The sequence below is a fragment of the Penicillium oxalicum genome, chromosome IV, assembly GCF_001723175.1.
Source record: "Penicillium oxalicum strain HP7-1 chromosome IV, whole genome shotgun sequence".
NCBI classification, from domain to species: Eukaryota; Fungi; Ascomycota; class Eurotiomycetes; order Eurotiales; family Aspergillaceae; genus Penicillium; species Penicillium oxalicum.
In genome coordinates this window covers 2,707,722-2,720,051 of record NC_064653.1, presented here as the reverse complement: position 1 = coordinate 2,720,051, position 12,330 = coordinate 2,707,722, and the positions used below count along the sequence as shown (strand labels likewise).

General features: G+C 48.0%; 4 protein-coding genes across 4 annotated transcripts; 2 read left to right on the top strand and 2 right to left on the bottom strand.

Annotated features, from left to right (window-relative positions):
• Window positions 1–722: 722 nt before the first annotated feature.
• POX_d05722 (Vacuolar iron transporter 1) lies at window positions 723–1,677 on the top strand (the record flags this gene model as incomplete). Its single annotated transcript, XM_050114562.1, has 3 exons — window positions 723–1,148; window positions 1,246–1,336; window positions 1,436–1,677. The coding sequence occupies 3 exons, from the start codon at window positions 723–725 to the stop codon at window positions 1,675–1,677; spliced, it is 759 nt and encodes a 252-aa protein (XP_049969513.1).
• A 2,057-nt stretch (window positions 1,678–3,734) lies between these two features.
• POX_d05721 (uncharacterized protein) lies at window positions 3,735–5,638 on the bottom strand (the record flags this gene model as incomplete). Its single annotated transcript, XM_050114561.1, has 2 exons — window positions 3,735–5,379; window positions 5,448–5,638. The coding sequence occupies 2 exons, from the start codon at window positions 5,636–5,638 to the stop codon at window positions 3,735–3,737; spliced, it is 1,836 nt and encodes a 611-aa protein (XP_049969512.1).
• A 4,360-nt stretch (window positions 5,639–9,998) lies between these two features.
• POX_d05720 (putative glutathione-dependent formaldehyde-activating enzyme) lies at window positions 9,999–10,726 on the bottom strand (the record flags this gene model as incomplete). Its single annotated transcript, XM_050114560.1, has 3 exons — window positions 9,999–10,302; window positions 10,405–10,584; window positions 10,695–10,726. 3 exons carry the CDS (start codon window positions 10,724–10,726, stop codon window positions 9,999–10,001), a joined length of 516 nt encoding a protein of 171 aa, XP_049969511.1.
• Window positions 10,727–11,348: 622 nt separating this feature from the next.
• On the top strand, window positions 11,349–12,020 carry POX_d05719 (Cytochrome c oxidase assembly protein COX19; the record flags this gene model as incomplete). Its single annotated transcript, XM_050114559.1, has 4 exons — window positions 11,349–11,398; window positions 11,529–11,563; window positions 11,672–11,786; window positions 11,891–12,020. The coding sequence occupies 4 exons, from the start codon at window positions 11,349–11,351 to the stop codon at window positions 12,018–12,020; spliced, it is 330 nt and encodes a 109-aa protein (XP_049969510.1).
• Window positions 12,021–12,330: the final 310 nt, after the last annotated feature.

Genomic DNA, 12,330 nt, shown 5'->3' with positions numbered 1-12,330 from the left:
AGACTGCCCCCACACATACGTTGGCTTGTCCGCACATTTACAAAACTTCATTCCTCTCAACCACGATAGGTTGGCGGTTTGAAATCGATCGCGATGGATCGGGTTATTACTGAGTGGCGTATCCGTCAATCACTGTCTCTTTGAGTGGGCTGTTGGTCACACTATTCAAACCATCAAAACTCTTCCCCTGTGCCTCCTCCGATCCGATTCTTGGTGTGATTACTCCAAAAACACCCACCTTGCTGGAGATTGTAGGTCCAAGGTTCCCGCCACAGCCGGCGGTGGACATCATCACAAATCTGGATTCATCTGCACTGATGTGTAATACAAGGGCCGCCATTGGCTCCTCACTTTATAATTTCCACGACTTCGATCCCCTTGGCAAAGCTTGAGTCTGATGACTCCGATAGTGGACCCGAGCGCATGCATGCAGCAACTGCCGAACGCTTCACACTCAAAGATGCAGTCTAGGCCAGTTCTTGGGATGATTGCAAATACACACCGGCTGATTGGTGGCACAGAAAACTAGACAACATTCGGTACTGAGCTACAGTATGAGCACAGAGTACTTGCTGTGTTGATAACAAGACCGTACTCGAGCTCAGTGGGTGGTTAAATAGTCAGACCAAGATGCCATCTTTGAGCAATGGATCATCTTTGTCGACACCTTATTCCTCTGCGCAAGTTTCCGCTTGTGCCTTTCATTAAAAAACGCCAACAAAATGGTCCTGTCTAGCTTTGAGCCAAGGAGCGAAGCTCCGATTCCAACGCACGCGGCGTCTGAGCGACATTCTGGTCTGGGAGATATCATCCGAGACATCACTATCGGCTTTGCCGATGGACTGACTGTGCCATTTGCCCTCACCGCCGGACTGTCGAGTCTCGGCTCATCGAAGATTGTCATCGTCGGCGGACTCGCTGAACTATTCAGCGGCGCGATCTCAATGGGATTGGGAGCCTACCTGGCAGCCGTCACGGAGCGGGATCACTACTCGAGCGAAGAGGCTCGTGAGCGAGAAGAAGTGTTGACCAAGCCAGGAGCGGAGCAAGAAGAGTGTTTGGAGATCCTAGACGGGTATGGAATCTCAAGAGAAGCCAGTCAGTCGGTGGTGGAGTGTTTGACACGAGATCCGGAACAATGGATTCGGGTGTGTTCTTTCCCCTGGGATCTCCCATCCCTCCTGAACAGAAGGCAGAATCATCAAGATCGTAAGAGAATGGGGCTCGCTGACTCCCTCCGGACAGTTCATGATGGATTTTGAATTGAAACTTGAAAAGCCCAACGTGTCGCGCGCGTGGATCTCGGCGGCTACGATGGGCATGTCATATTTCATCGGTACGTTGACGTGGCTCGTCCCTTTGAAATGAGCGCCCTTCGATTCAAGGGCTGATCACCATCTGACGGAGCTAATGGGTTGTGCGTTCTTCTCTCTAGGCGGCCTACTTCCCATGATTCCGTACTTTGTCATGAAAAACACCACTCACGGGCTTTTCGTCTCTATAGGCATCACTGTCGTGGTCTGCCTCCTGTTTGGATTCTTCAAAAACTTTGCTATTCTCAAAAGTAAACGTGCTGGTTTCTATGGCGCCGCGCAAACACTTCTTGTTGGTGCCATTGCAGCGGGTACCAGTTATGGAATCGTTTACGGGGTGGATCATAGTAATATTGGCAATTGAATGAATTTTTCCATGTGAAATGATGAATCGTATCGAGACAAATCGGTTTGGAAACGGATAGGATGTCGCTGAGACCGTGTCACATTACCTATATTCAGTCATCACGACAAGGCTTCGTTTGAGGTTTTAGGGGTAATTATTTTCTCAAAAGTCGAGAGGGAAGGATCGATAGGTGTCAGATGCAAACTTGTCTGTGGTTCTTGACTGGTGCAGACCAGAACAAGCCCTCATTTCCAACTCCATCTTCTGACCACCTCTAGGTGTGCTAGTCCCACCGATTCGGTCAAGGCAATCCTGCCATCGACTCGATTAGACCATTCCCAACTTTCCCAGCACCCAAGTCAGCATTCCCACTTACTATCTGCATCAGCATTCGCAGATACATCCCTGGGCACCTCTTTCTTCATAACCGGGTAGCATTAAAAAAAAACAGGCAAGTGGAGCCCGACACATTCAACAATCTTGGAATACTACCATAGCCAGCTTTACAGTAGTCCGCCACACTGCCCCAAGCTGTCTAGTACGAATGCAAAAATGACCGGCAGTGGCCAAATACCGACGGGGACACTCGGATCAAAGAAGGGTCCGTCGAGACCACTTTACTACTACATCCGAATGCAGACATTTCGTCCGAGGGTGGCTTAATGCAGGCCGAAGGTCGGTGATCTTCACCCCGTTCAGGGAAAAGCAGCTTTTCCTTAAGGGAGACTTTGTTATTGCCGAAAAGAGGATGTTGTGGTTGTATTTGAAGTTCATAAAAAGATGTGCACGTGGCCACATGATGCGACTGTGTAGGTGCGTGCTTCTCCCGTCATCTCACGCCTATTCAAGCTTCTTGTACAGGGGGCCCAGGCTGGTTTCCGCTTGGTGGTGGTGGTGGCTAGGTTTGAAATAAACCTTTTGTCTTTATCATTATCTGGTGCGATACTTGAGCGATGAAGAAAGTAAAACATGTAGACATCGCAATGAACTCCAACGCAACCAACAGAAGGGGAGTAAGATCCTGACCCTCTGCGCAACAACCACAGAGTTGCATCCTCTTCTGGGAACACACCTTTTCACCTACGAATATGACACGGACAGCATTGACTCTGATATTGAACACACACAAACGCGCATAGAAAATTGAATATTCGAGCAGAGAATTGCCTACACTCCAGGCGGAGCTGTTTCCTCTGATGACTGACTAACGGAGTTTGTAAATCCGGCATTATTCCTTGCGCCTGGCGAAGATTAAGGCAACTGGTAAGATATCCACTTGTGCCGGACAGAAACCTTAACGCGGACCTATGCTCTATTCCACCAATTATCATCGATGCAATGGTCAGCAAGGCATTCAATCAAGCTGATCTCTCTCATCTGGATTCGGGCGTTATCAGTAAGCAGGCCATTTGTAGAGACCAGCGGATATAGAGGAAAATCGGAAAAAAAAAATAACAAAATAATACGGCAAAAGTCCAGTGACAAGAGGCTTAGCTCCGAGCTGCGGTTGTTCAACCCTTTTAGGTAGCGGACAGCGAGGAGGACGCCACGTTGTTCGATTTTGTATACGACATTAGTACATGACTACATGTACCGTGAAGGATAGCCTGGAGGGTGATAATTGAAATCAAGTACAATAATCTCAGATCAACGGAATGTTGAAGACAATGAATGATGTCTCTTGGAAAACACATTTTGGAGGCGGGATTTGGAAAGTAGCTTATGTACATGATTTAGCGTCATGGTCAGGCCCAAAAAGAAGATATGTACAGGCAAAGGTATGCGAAGCCTGAACCAAATAGGTGTGATACTTCTCCTCTCCCACTTGTATATTGCAAAAGACTAGGCTATGGAAATCTCGTTTCGAGCCGTGATTCTCCAGCTTCCAAACTCAGTCCTGAGACCTTCGACATGGTCACCTATGTAGAGATGCAAAGCCAAATCACATAGCTGGACTTCCTTTCAATTATCTTTTTGGGAACATCATGCTTTCATTCTGAATATATGGATATGACAGGCTCGGGGGACTGTTCAAAGAGGCAGAATCACCATGAGTGGGAAGCTTGGATCAATCACTATGAAAAGCTCTCCACGTGCAAGTAGACCGGGCGAGTCCGGTCAGCATTCAGCGAAACAACTTCCCGGCGCACTTCCACCGACAAGCTCAAAGGACCACACACCCCCACTGCACTCTCCCCACTGGCCTCGCAAAGATGGCCCTGAAGAAGCGTCTTCCAAGTTGGCCGCCCCAAACCTACCGTCAGCCCGGAGATCTCGCCAACTTGTCCGTTGAGAGTGAACTTTTCCTCCGATTCTCTATTCTGGTCTTGAGAATCAACGACGGGGCGACCTGTCAGAGTCGTCTCCTGCCTGCCCGCCTGAGTGACAAAGACTTGCAGTTCAAACCCAATCTGCGCTTGTTCCAGGTCCACGGTGGCCTTGCGCAACTCATCAGAGATCCATTCCACCCAGACAGACTTGCGGACGAGCCAGATGAAAATCACTTTACGCAATGGAGAGTTTCTCATCCCGCTTTCCACTTCCCGAGTGACTCGGTGCGCAAGATCCAAAAGGCTCGCGATGGTGAAAGTCACTCCAGTTGCACCAGCAACAAGCACAAGAGTCTCGAAGGAGGCAAAGTCCGCATGAGATGCACCATACGGGCCGTTGATTAGAGCGACAAATCTTACAGGTTTGCTCCCAGACTGTCGCTCGTGGTGAGATATGCTGGCCGCTCCTTCACTGTCATGCAACTTTTTCTGCTGATGCTGCTGCTGATAGATGCGCCGGGTGAATCCCTGATATGCTCGCAACAACAAAACCATGTCCCCATTGTGCGAGGTTGGAGTCGATAAGATTGTCGCAGGATGAGATTGGATCAATCCGAATCGGGGAATGCCAATCAGGACATGGGCTCCGGGAGTCCATGTCCGAACACGACGATTTGTCACATACATTTTGGTGACATCGCCCTCGAGTGGCTGCAGCACAACTTTGCTCAGCCCGAAATTGGTGAATGCAAAGCGAGCAAAGTAGATCAGTCGCTCCACAAGATAAAGAGCGACCGCAACATAGATATAGACGAGGGCGTAATTGGCACTTCCGGGGATATGCATGGCAATGGCGATGATAAATCCCATGTAAGTGACGATGTGCTGGAAGACAAAAAAGTCCCACGACCAGTGTCGCAGAGGCGCGACGGCTGATACATTCATCCACAGAATGATGGCATAGGCTGCAACACCAGACCGATAAGCCTCATCGGTTGCCCATTCCAGGGACTGAAGTCCTGGAAATCGACTCCATCCCCAGGCAAGCAGCGCGAAGTGTAGGGTGACGAGAAGAAGCATCCCGCGAGCGACCCAACGATGCAGAACGTTCAGTCGCTCATAAGATACTCCAGTCAGAAGACCGATGAGGCTGTGCTTGCCGACAAGCAGGACAATTAACGGCATTTGAGCAACGGCGAGCCATGCGGCACGAACACCAACCAAGGTCCACCATGTTGGGCCCGTCACACCCTCACCTTCCACAAATTCCAAGAGGAGAATGAACAAAGCATAGGCTAGGATCAGATACACAATCCCCAAGGGGGGGACTTTGAACCAGTATGCGGTGTGAGTCGGTGTCACCTGAGGGTAGGTTGCCCGTCGCGCCAGCTGAGTGATAGTTGTGGCGCATCGAATGAATTTCCCTGATGAATGGGCCTTGGAGAATCTTCTGTGTGATAGATTGGTTCAATCATTCAAGGACCCATTCTGGCTTCTCAGGAGAGTGTGGCTTCTTACCTTCTTCGCAACTCCAGCCGCCAAGCCAGGTTGAAAATCGCGACAACCCCAATGAAAGCCGAGACGCCATACCAGAAATACCTCGCTCTGGCGTTGCCGTTAATTTGAAACACGGTATCATCCAAGAGTTCGCCAAGGAAGTTCGAAGCTTCTGTCACGTTTGTGAAGTCTGCACCTTCGGAAGAGGCCATGGCGAATTCGGCGAGGTTGGTTCAATGAAGAGATGCAAAACACTTCGAGAATTACCTCGTCTGCTTAAGTGGATGTCTTGAGTTCAAAGGGACTTCACAGGGGTTCGGAGAAATTTATACCAGCAGATGCTCTTGAAACAGGCCCCCTCAGAAGAGGCCGTCAAGCCGCTTCACTGAAGCACCATGAAAGGGAAAAAACATTTTCTAAAAAAGAAAGGAGGACAAGTAAAGAAAATCCTCTGGTACTCTTGACGCGCCATCTCTGTACGGCAAGCCATAAGCAGCTTGCTTGATTTGGCACCGTCGACTCAATTTGCATCTCGATAAAAGATCCCCACAACACGTGTAAGCAGAGTGTTCTGCCTAAATAATGCCGTAGATAGTCTCGCTCGAAAATTGAGGTCTTTATTGGTCTCCCATAGATGCAAGTCCGGCAGAGCCTACTCGAAGCCATTTATCCTAACTTAGTAACTCATGGCTTTCCAACGAAGCTTTGCCGATCCCCTGCAGATCGTAGAGCAAATGATCCACCGGCTTGGCCTTGTCAGGAAGGTTGTCTCAAAGGTGACTGCTATCGGAGACAAGTGTAGCCACTGAGAATGACGAGACCTCCAACGTTTTCTTGCATCACGGAGATATTTGCCGTCATCGATGGGCCAAAGCCACTTGCTTATGCTGGAGGTCAAAACGTGAAATGTCTCCGGTGCGATACCGACGTACTCCGGCGTGGACCCTGGTCCAATTTGGATACTTAGCTCAAACTTTATCCGAGAGATGAAAAATAGTCTCTTTTCTTTTTTTCATGCAGAATTGAGTCGGACAGGTAAGTACGTTTTCAAGCCCTACTCGTGATTGTCTGTTCTTGAAGAAAGCGCACCACTAGGCCTCTTGTAACGAGTCATAATCGATCACAGAGATATAAAGGTAACCCATTCGAGTCGTCAGTCAAATAGATGGCAGTCTATCTGAGTGATCCATAATATACAGATTCCAAGCGTATCCTGGTTGAAGAACATGTCTCTCTTGCATCAACTAAGCCTGAATAGTGACGTGAGCTCCGGATTTGCCCCCAAGCTTTCAGATGAATTTGCCTAACGTGGACGGCACCTCGCTCCACTCAATTCATTGAATAAACTTCGCCAAGTCTCGCAAGACTGTACACTGACACCTTCTAGAGGTCGGAGATGTGCCCAGAAACGAACCTAGTACCATGTCTGTGACAGCAACTGCAGTAGTGGAACAATGGAGATTGAGGAATTTCGCGATAGCTTTAATACATGTACACAAAATCTGGCAGGGGTAATCAACTTGCTGTAACCCTCCCATCCCCTAATCTCACACGTGCCAGATGGTGCAGCCGGCAGATTGACAAAAGTTCAATTACCATCTTCTCTCCAAGGCGTTGCCTCTTGAAGGAGAAAGAAGAAGAAATTCAATACCGCTCTTATGCATGCAGAGACTAATACGGTAGTGTCTTTCGACCCACTGGACCACTGGAAGCATGCTCGGTTTTGCACAGTGAACGTCGTATCACTTCGAATAGCGCCACTGTATAACACTGCCTAGTGACGCATCATCTCACGCCAACGGCGCTCGGTCCTTAAAAACAAGTACTGACGTGTCCCAAAGGTTTGAAAAATAAGATGAGTCGCAAAGTCCTTTGTAGATTTCTTGACCACTATGCTCAACTTTATATTCTTCTCGACTACCTCACACGTAGCTTGGACATTGCTTCTTTGGAATGTTCCTGGAATCTGTAGTTTTACTCATCCTATTCTACTAGTCTAGCAGCCTCTTAAAAATGCACATGCACATCTTATTCGACTACCTATCTCCGTGAAGATGAAAGTTGCCCAAATACAAAATCCGTTAACTCAGAAACAAATAAGACACCGGAGAGAGCCTGAGGGATCTACAGTCTCACTCACGACAGGACATTATATCTCATCTTTCTCCATATTTAACGGCTCTTTGCCCATTTAAGATATATGTAACTTGCGAAAGAACTATTGCTGACCGCAAACCTTTAGGCTACGTCCATCACACAGGTTGCTCGTATGCATCTCGTGCTGCACAGACCTTCGTTTTGCCACTTGCCTTGGAAGTCTTATCAGACATGGATTAATCTTTTCTCAGCCTAGGCTGATTTTGGGGGATATTCTTCTACAGGAAGTAGACAGGGCCCGATGAAGTGCATCGCCCGAGAATTCAGTCACGTTAACTTTTCATCCCATACTGCACATTTTCCCAGGGATAAAAAATGCCCAGATGTTGATATCAACTAAAATAAAGACAATTGAGATGGCTCGAGAAGGAAAGTACGCCAGCTCCTGTTATTGTCAAGTCGGTGTGACTATCAACATATAAAGGTTCCGCGATTGACACCTCGTTCATATTCTATTTTCCTCGGCGGAGGCTTGACAGGTGATGACAAATTCAAAGGGGGAAGCCTTGCGCACAACTCCACCAGTCGACTGAGAGAGCTCCGGACTGAATAATGCTCACAATGCGCTCCCTCAAGCATTCGAGCAGCCTGTTCGAACGTAACCCCACCTAGGGTTTGGGCTAGTAATGAACAAGACTATGTAGTAGACACGACACCGAGAGTCATCTAGCCGGCTCCTTTTAGAAATATTTCTACCAAGATCAGTTGCTCTCTGACCAAACATGGAAGTGGTCATGTATGCCGAGTGAAAGTGAAAGTGTTTCTTGGACTGCGATGGCAAAGATTTCAGTATGTATCCGGCGAGGTATGGTTCCAGTAAGGGCTAGAGGCATTCATTTCTCTAGGCATCAAGGCAGGAAACACGCGCAGCGCGAAAGTGGAGTCCTCTGTTTGCCGGCAAGACAAACTACACCACAAGCCTATCGCGCCTACCGTATCCGGAAGCTTCGTTTATATTTCGTGCTCCACTCACGAAAATTTTTCTTCTTTCTTCATCCGCGGCACAATTTGGGTGTCTACGACTTCTTCGCCCTGCTCCTATTAATTCTTCAATTGAGGAATATACATGGAAGGCTGTATCTTCAAGACGGACTGTCTCTGAAGATCTCGACGACCGGACATTGAGTGCTTGATGTTGCGTCTCAGTGCCGGTCGTCACTTTCTTAAAAGGTAAGCTCATGCCATACAGGCCAAGCAACCTGCATTTGCTCCCCTCCCCCCCCTTGGATGATGACTCCTACGACATGCAAAGGCATTCCTCAATCTTAAGTTATCATGTGGAATCTGTCATACATTAAGTTTCAGCCTTGTCTGACTACACCCAACCAACATCACTATTGATCGCATCAACTCATCTCATACGATCAAAAGCTAATTCGATGTTGCTAGGTACATTCAATTTCGCTCTCAATATTCTCCCCCTTCTGCGCCATCATGCCTTGTATGAAGAAATCTTGAACGAACGGGCGGACATAACGTATCCACGTTCCGTCACCCTACAAACCCAGAGCGTACAAACTCTGTGGGTGTCTGGGATGTGGAATACTTGTTGAGAATTCGTCACCTGACAATCTGCCCATTGTCATGTTTGGTTTATGACATCTATACCTGCTATAGAATCATCAGCACTAACATTGATTCTCATCAGGTAATTTCAATCCTTCTGCCTTTTTGCGCATGCATGATCGAACCACATGGCCATATCTATTATGATGAATGTGTTATTCACACTGTTTGAGCTGGATACTTCGGTATTCTGGCAATGAACATTTATACAAAAATCTGATTTAATGAGGTGAGTTTCTCAGATTGACATTGCTTTCCAAACTGAAGGAACCCTGAGCTGACTTTTTAAAAGCCTGACATAGTTGCCATGTTTACAAGATGATCATCACGCTTGCATTATGTCTGAATGCTGTCGCTGACTTGATTCATTCCATAAGATTAGGGCACGAATTCAATCAATAGTGGACGACCTTATCCTTGGTATGTACGAGTGCTGCCCTTCGTTACCTCTTCCCACTTTCTGATGAGCACCAATTATTCGCTGTGTTCTTTCTGAATACACATTGAAGATAAAAAATTATATTCACCTTGGAGAACTGACCCCTACCTCCACTCACTCTTGTCATCGAGCGATCGAGTTGTGATCATCTGCTGACTCGCAATTCAGATTCCGCAGGGTTTTTTTTTGTCCAAGATATTACCAATGAACGTGATCTCTTTAGCACTGAATTTTTCGTAATCACTATGTAACAACTCGCTTGCTCTCAACTCCGTAGCTCCTGGTTGTACTTGTTCCTCGCACCTCTGGGAGATTGCGCCTCGTGGGTACCTGAGTCATGTACATCTAAACAGCTAGCGTGATTCGTCATGTAGTTTGTCGCTTCGGTATACGACTTTCCTGTCGAAGCCTTATTCGTTATAGTATCCATGCTTTTTGTGCCATTCCTCCAGGCTCTCCTTGGAATACAGCGAGTGCGTGCTCTTCTTTCCTTCAGGCCATCGCATCCATTTGGGCTTTGAGCTCTCCATGATACATGCCATTTCAGCTGGCTCGGGTAGCTCTGTATCGATGGCCGAGGCAAAAGGATGAATCAGCTCGGGCCAGTGGTGATCCCAAAGCCACAACATGGAGCTGCAGTTGGAACAAAAATTGCGTTCCGAACTGCATTGCTCCTCATTAGGGGTTCCGCGGTCCTTGATTGCGTTATATTTTCTGCGCGTTGACGTTAGCCACCGTTGGTTGGTCGCATTGACCGCCGCATGAGGTTTCGAGTCAGAACAGGAGAAGAAGGGACAGGAACAGAGATGGTCATACTTGATCAGATCTTGCCCCTTTAGCACTTGAAGGCTGTTGGCTATGCCGCCCAGATTCACGCAGCCGACATATCCGCCAATTTTGCGACAGATGCTGCAAGCGCAGAGTTGATACGGAACAGGTGTATTGGACTGGAGGGTGAACTCAACGCCACCACATTGGCAGCTTCCATCAAGTTTCCTATATTACGATATATGCTGTTAGCTTATATGGGTTCCATCATGGATCAAAGCTCGAGCGCGGAGATCTCCCGGTTTTCAAAAGGAGACGGGACACTGTTCAGTGCTCACTGCGTAGTAGGTGCTGGTACTAACATTGGCATCTTGGAGCACGGCTTTTCTGTGGCTGGTGTTATCTCTGGAGATGCCGATCGAAAGCTCTCCCGTCCTCGTTTGTATAATGAGATGGAAGATAGGGGAGAGGGCTCGTGGTGACTAGAAGGGGGGGGGGGGGGCTTGGAATGTATCGAGTTGTTGTTCTACATCGGGCTTGCGCGGAGACACGTGTGTTCGTCCTCCTGTCAGACCTACATATAGTGCAAAATTGATGCGAGGCAGTGTTACATGGAAGTGACGGACATAGCGAATCATCGGTGGGACTCAGCAAGCCATTACGATGCAAACAAATCACCTCTAGCTGCATGCTCCATGCAGCTCCAGTCATCAATTCCCTCGCCCACTTGGGTGCGGGCTAGTCTTGTTTCTGGGCAATCAATTGCGTGAACTACATCATCAGCAACAGTGCTCATCTGGGAATGGCGATCGCTGATTGGTCAGCAGAGACTGTTTGTCTCTTTTGCTCTGTTTGTCTTCGGACTTTGGCACCTGCGCCGGAGTTTTGATTTCGGATGGAGGCACTGGTTGCTCGCTGAGGATTCACGGGTTGCTTCAAACAAGAAGTCAGGCCATCTGGATTGCCTCGCGACCGTTCGCCCTTTTGACAAAATGAGCTTTGGAGCCCCCGGAGGTGGTTCGGTCAATTACAAGCCCACACCGTGAGTTATACCAATCGACATTACTTCAATCTGTCCCCGTCCTCTGTCCTCTGCATGATATGGAATGCGGCTTCTCGTGCGAGACACTATCAAAGCCCATTGCTGACCCTTTTGTGGTTCCCCCAAACAGACCAGAACGTGGAAGTTTCCCCCTTGATCACGATGGTACGATCCACTAGCAGAATTGTTGGCCCATTCTGCCCGAACGCACACCCAGGCTTTATCCCAAACGACCAACAAAGAGACGATCTGACAGTAAATTTGATTGTACAGGGGAATGCAAGCACATTATCTCGGGTTATCTGAAATGCATCAAGTTGAATCGTGGTACCAATGACGAGGCCTGTCGCAAGCTGGCGAAACAATACCTCGCCTGTCGAATGGATAAGTACGTTGTGATCAGTCTACCTGACTCACTACAAGATAGAGGAGCATGGCCATCAGAGGTCAAGAGGAATATCTTACTGACTCCGTATTTTTTCATGCTTCCAGAAATTTGATGGCTCCGGATAATTTCCAGAATCTGGGGCTCATCTTCAAGGATGATCCAGCAGAAGGCAACGATGCGTCCAAAAACAGGACACAGCCACAACCACAAGAGGCGGGCAAGACAGAAAAATAAGCAGCCTCGAAAGTTTGATGAGGGCAGATTGTGTACGATACGAACTGGAGATTAGGATGATTGACCATGGGACTGTGAATGGCGTTCCTGAGGGGGATTTGCACATACAATATTTCTTTTCACAATTAAATTTTCAAGAATCAAGACTCCACACAGGTAATAAAAATGGCTGCCGAGAATCCAGATTTCAATTTCATGGCCGAATTTGCTTCAAGTTGGGACGCAGTAGAAGGCTCCTTCACTTCTCTCTAGGGTCACATGCGGGGAAAGTAGTTCCGCCTCGACAGCTCCAACAGTCGCATGTCCATGC